General features: G+C 47.4%; 1 protein-coding gene across 7 annotated transcripts; it reads right to left on the bottom strand.

Annotated features, from left to right (window-relative positions):
• Positions 1-94: 94 nt before the first annotated feature.
• On the bottom strand, positions 95-4,866 carry Znf32 (zinc finger protein 32). Of its 7 annotated transcripts, none has more exons than XM_021189871.1 (3): positions 4,779-4,866; positions 2,659-2,802; positions 267-1,202 (listed from the first exon to the last, which is right to left on the bottom strand). In XM_021189871.1, the coding sequence occupies exon 3, from the start codon at positions 1,195-1,197 to the stop codon at positions 454-456; it is 744 nt and encodes a 247-aa protein (XP_021045530.1). In that variant the 5' UTR covers positions 1,198-1,202; positions 2,659-2,802; positions 4,779-4,866; the 3' UTR covers positions 267-453. The 7 variants fall into 7 exon arrangements, with proteins under 7 accessions (XP_029391302.1, XP_021045530.1, XP_021045526.1 ...); XM_021189867.1 differs by having other exon boundaries at positions 2,663-2,802; XM_021189872.2 differs by lacking the exon at positions 4,779-4,866 and adding an exon at positions 4,650-4,767.
• Between the last annotated feature and the right edge of the window lie 842 nt (positions 4,867-5,708).

Here is a 5,708-nt window from a genome sequence, read left to right as displayed (position 1 = left end):
TAGCCCTGGCTGTCCTGGAACTCACTTTGTAGACCAGGCTGGCCTCGAACTCAGAAATCTGCCTGCCTCTGCCTCCTGAATGCTGGGATTAAAGGCATGTGCCACCATGCCCGGCTAGGAGAAAACTTTTTAAAAGGCTTATGGTATTGCCTATAAATCTAAAATCTGTATCTGCTATACTAAGAAAAAGGTCAATGGTGACAGGAGAGGGAAATGAGTATGCCTTGGGAAAATTATATCAAAATAAAGAAATTATGAAAAATACCTGATAATGATAAACAGGATATTTATTTTTCATATTCATTTTGGGGAAAGGGAAAAAGTCAGTTTGCCCTATCAAATGTTGGTCCTTCTGAAAGAACTTCCACTTACCCTATGACACTGGATAAAATTCTTGGTTACTGAGGGTTTTGTACTCTTAATCTGTAAGAAGAACTTCCTTGAAGAGAGTGCTTACAGAGTGAGCCGTTGTGAGCAGCTTCGCTGGTGCACAGCCAGGCTCCCTCTCTGAGTGAAACTTTTCCCACACTGGCCACAGAGATAGGGTGTCTCTCCCGTGTGGACTTTTCCATGCAGGAGACAATTGCCCCTGGTATGGAAGCTCTTCCTGCAGTGGGAACACGCATAGGGCTTCAGACCCGTGTGAACTCGGATGTGCACAATTAAGCTTCCTTTCTGACTGAAAGCTTTTCCACACTGGTCACATCTATAGGGCTTCTCACCACTGTGAACTCTTCGGTGCACAGCGAGGTTACTCTGATTCCTGAAGCTCCTCTGGCAAATGGCGCATTCATAGGGTTTCTGTCCAGTGTGGAGCCTCTCATGGACAGCCAGGCTGCCTCGCTGACTAAAGCTCTTCCCACACTCTTTGCACTGATAGGGCTTTTCTCCTGTGTGGATTCGCTGATGTGTAACTAGGTTGCCTTTGGCCCTGAAGCTTTTCCCACACTGGGTGCACTCAAAGGGCTTCTGACCAGTGTGGATTCTCTCGTGCAACGTTAGACTACCTTTCTGCCGGAAAGACTTCCCACATTCCTGGCAATCATAGACCTTCTGCCTCACTCCAGGCGAGTCTTCCTGGAGTGCCTTAGAATCTGGGGACTTTTGTTCCAGCTTCTCTCTTCTGAAAGAACTCTGGAAATCCCAGCTTGAGGATCCTGTGGCCTCTGAAGGATCATACTTGTGGGCTTCTGTCATCACATCTGGTAAAACGAGAGGGAAGTCATGTAAGATGCACCAATATGCTGAACAGGGAAAAGAACAGGGAGAAAAGAAACATAATCCTTAGAGGGCTTCTGATGTGTCAGGCATCATCCTACGAACTCTGTGTACATAACTGAATCCTGAAAACCACCCCGAGACTGCTATAGATGAGGAACTAGGAGCATGGGGAGATCATATAACTATTAATTTGGGATTCATATATGAGCATGCTCCATAGCACACCTTTAAATTTAATGGAGCCTCTCAAATTCTTGGGGAGTAGACAGTATTATTATTATTCGTTTCTTTTTTTTTTTTTTTTTTTTTTGGAGGGGGTGCTTGGGATTGAACCTGGGTCCTCTGGAAGAACAGCCAGCACTACCCACTAAGCCATTTATAAGCCAAAAACAGGCGCACAAGGCCAGGCAGTGGTGGTATACACCTTTGATTTCAGTGCTCAGGAGGCAGAGGCAGGCAGATCTCTGTGAGTTCAAGGTCAGCCTGATCTACAAAGTGAGTTCCAGAACAGCCAGGGGTTCAGAGAAAGCCTGATCCAAAAAGACAAAATAAAACAAAGGGCTCATAAAATTAAGAAAATTATGTAGAGAATCACGCAAAGCTTTTTATCTAAGTTTTAAGTGACTCCCAAACAGGTGTGGAGTCAGGATATGAAGGGACCAAAGCTTTAAAACCTTAAAAGCACCCCTTTGAAACAAGCGAAGCCATGCAAAGGAGAGAGCACTCCCAGGGGGAAGGCTTACACAGCAATGGCTTCATCACAGTTACCCTGTCTCGGTCTGTTCTCCAACAGTCGTTCATCATCTCAGAAAATGAGGGTATAATTTCAGATATTTTCTGTCTAGGCCTTGAATTCTTACAAGATGCAGCTTACTGTCTGTTCCATTGTACAGATGAAAAGCCTGAAGCTTAAGGAACTTCTTTAATACTGCAAACAGGATTGGAATCCTCTCTTTTAAAGTCCATGTTATTCTGGCCTATTAAGCTCCAGAGGAAATGAACAAGGCCACGCACTCTCGCTCTTCCCTGTTTCCCTGTCTGTCTCATACTCAGTGTTAGGAGTTCAGAATTCAAGGTTCATTCAGCCTGAGACAACCCCAACATCACCTCCATATCAAATTGTTTTTTCTTTTTTTCTTTCTTTCTCCCTCAAGACAGGGTTTCTCTGTATAGCCTTGGCTGTGCTAGAACTCATTCTGCAGACCAGGCTGGCCTCTAACTCACAGATCCGCCTGCCTCGTCCTCGTAAGTGCCGGGATTAAAGACATGCGCCACCACTGCCCGGTTTCAAACTGTTTTCTTGCTTTGTTTTGATTATCATTTCCAATCCCAGCTTGCAGGCCTTCCCTGCAACCTGTAGAGCAGTAGTGAGCTTCACCAAATGAATGCATCTTCTGATAGGGGCTCTGAAGTCATCCCAGCAACCAGCTGACTCACTCACTGAAAAAGGCTACATTCTGGGCGTATCTTCCATGACAGTCCAGCAGGGTAGCTGTTGGGAACCCAAACATGTCCACTCCTGCTTGCTGACTTTGATCACCGCCTCTTCATATGATTCTTCCATGGGCTGGTCTGGAGTACCTGAGGGACAGAAAAAATAAATAAACCAAACCAAAAAAACAATAAAGGGCAGACCTGAGAGTTGAGATCAGTTTGGAGTGTAAACACAGGAAACCCAGACTTTCTGAGGTAATGTCACCGCAAAGTGGGCTAAGGATAGTAGGACTGGAGGGGCTGGAGAGATGGGTATAGTGGTTAAGGGCACTGGCTGCTCTTCCAGAGGTCCTGAGTTCCATTCCCAGCAACCACATGGTGGCTCACAACCATCTGTAATGGGATCCGATGCCGTATTCTGGTGTGTCTGAAGACAGCTACAGTGTCCTTACATATAATAATAAATAAATCTTTGGGCTGGAGTGGGGTGGGTAAGATAGCAGGACTCATCAAACAGAACCGAATCTAGGAGCAAAGAGGCAGAGGGAAACAGATAGCAGAGAAGCATGAGTGCCTACTGTACTGTTAGTCCCCAGGTAAGGGCTGCTTCTGTTTGCATTTGGTCTTGATATGAAATTGGGGTTCTCTACTTTCCAGGCAACTGTCGATTTTATTCCTCAAGCCTAAGAAGCCAGCACTTCAGCCTTCCCGATTGGTGTTATGAAGAAATAGCTCCAGCCCTCCTTTCCAGTTCCCCTCAAGTTACAAGGACCTAACAAAGAAGGTCTTGTTACCTTCTGGCAATTCTTAGTAGGCTCTTAACCCAAACCACCACTCCCCCTTCCCTGAGTGGAATGCTTATTTAAGGATCAAATTCCTGAATCTGTACACTTTACTTACATAGTGGTACAGTATAACCTTTGTTTCAGTATGTCCAGTCAAAATGCTGAATGAATTAGCAATCTGATGGTACGATTTTCTATTTTATTAACCAAGTAGCTAACCCTTCTATCCATTCAGTTATATATCTTGATGTCAAGAAATCTTTGAAGGATTCACTTCCAACTTGGAACACAAGCTATAAAGGGTTCCCCTGTCATGCTGCAAATGCATTCACTTAGAAATATGAGATATTATTGATTAAAAATAAAGCCAACAAAACTTCCCTGTGCATTCACAAAGAAAAGTACATGGTAGCTATTCCCTGGGGCTGGACTTTTGTCTCTGGAGTGTCTAGAGAACATGGTTAAGTCAAAGAGTGAACACAGTAGATACCTGAACTTCTTCACCTGCTAAGAGGTGGCCAACATGCCTCAGCTGTGTCTCCAGACTCTCCCTGACTAATAGCAGGGCAACTGACAACAGGAAATTATCAAGGGATAATAACCTGTTCAAGTCAGAGCAATCAAATTCTTGAAGACATTGGAAGAGTGATTTCATAACACAAAACGATGCTTTTCCTATCAGAAATGTTCCCACAGCTCAGAATTAGGCCCTGAGAGACTTAAAATTTTGCCTTGTTTCCCTCGGTGTAGGTTGTTCAGAACAACCTAACAGCCCCGACTCCAGTTTCTTCACTTAGTAAACAAGTTAACACTATCTCAATTAGCTAGCTCTCAGAAGAACGGATGACCAGAAAGTGAGGGATCTCTTACATTTGAGACACGCCCTACAAATCTAAGACCTAAAATGGTGCTTTTTTTTTTTTCAGGAGAGAGGGCTGGAGGACAGACAGGGTGATCTGTAGGGTTTGGGAGAAATCTAATGAGGCAATTTAAGGTGCGATTAGGAGCTTTGGGTGAGGATGAATTCCCCCCACGCTGGACGCCACTCCCTTCTGGGCTCCCTAAGCGTGACCTCTGCTCTCCTGGCCTAGCTGGACCTTCCTGTGGTCCCTCCCACGCTCGCGGGGCCCCAGCCTCCCAGGGACCCCGACACTGCAGCAGGGCCCTTCCGCAGCAGACCGCGGCCCACCCGCTCTCCGACCAGCGCACCCTTGTCTGCGGCTGGCGATTTTGGCCCGGACGGCCAGACTGGCCTGCTCACGCGCCCTGGCCGGAGCAGCAGGATCAGGACACAGCCCCCTCTCTCGGGCGCACAGCCCCGGCCTCAGCCACACTCACCGCAGCGGCGCGCGCCCGCAGACAGACAAAGCCGGCGCCGAGCCCGTAGCAGCCGCTGCAACGCTGCGCGTCGCCGGACCACAACTCCCAGGAGCCCGCGCGCGCGCCCCGAGGCACTGTGGGAAGCGCCGCGGCCGAGCTGCGGCAGAAACGCGGGACTCTGTCCCAGCGCTGGCGGCTTCTGGTTGTAGGGGAGCGCCGTCCTGTGGAGGAGCGGTGGTTGAAGCTTGGGAATGCTTATGACGTTAAAACTGTAGAAGACTCAGGGTTCTCTATAGGAGCCGGGACACTCTCTGGTCCGTGTAATAAGTTTTTTTCACCCAAAAGACGGACGAGGCACTGCAGGGCTTCGGAGTTTAGGTACTACCCCGACTAGTTGCACGACCCAAGGCGGGGGGATCTCACTTGTGGGGAGCCCAGGTCCGACAGCTCCAGGACCCCACAGGGCACCTACGCGGGGCCCGGGAGACTCTCTGAGCCAAGGGAACTCGAGGAAACTGTATTCCCTGAATCGACACTAACATTGTCTTCCTAACTGAAGAAGTTAATGACCCAAGGGTTGAGATGTGAACACTCTAAAAGTTACTGAGGAGATGGGAGAGTGGCCCTCTTGGTCCTGGAAGGGGCGTGGATGAAATTGAGCATCCATAAAATAAAATATCTCCTAAAATGCCTTAAATGTCCGTCGACTGCATTTATTTATATGCATTTCTAAAAGCTTTTCTAAAGGACATTAGTCTCGCCCTGGAGCCCTGACTTGACTTCTTTCGTAGTGAGCCTTCCCCAGAGTCCTCCCTTGGTAGACCTAGTTATTCTATTGAATGAAAGAGACCACAAGAAATGTTCCCTCTTGCAGTGTCCTTGTGCCTTTCCCAGAATTACATGTGTCAGACTGAATGAAATATTTGACTTCACAGGACATCTCTGTTC

This window comes from Mus pahari, chromosome 2, assembly GCF_900095145.1.
Source record: "Mus pahari chromosome 2, PAHARI_EIJ_v1.1, whole genome shotgun sequence".
Lineage (NCBI taxonomy): Eukaryota > Metazoa > Chordata > Mammalia > Rodentia > Muridae > Mus > Mus pahari.
This window is presented reverse-complemented; position numbering and strand designations above follow the sequence as displayed.

What these genes read in the sequence shown, in the direction of transcription:
- Znf32 (XM_021189865.1), bottom strand. Translation starts at nt 2,732, where the DNA reads ATGTTTGGGTTCCCAACAGCTACCCTGCTGGACTGTCATGGAAGATAC. An exon ending in CCAGAATGTAGCCTTTTTCA is followed by an intron (nt 1,245 to 2,662) that starts GTGAGTGAGTCA and finishes TTCCCTGTTCAG; the next exon opens with CATATTGGTGCATCTTACAT.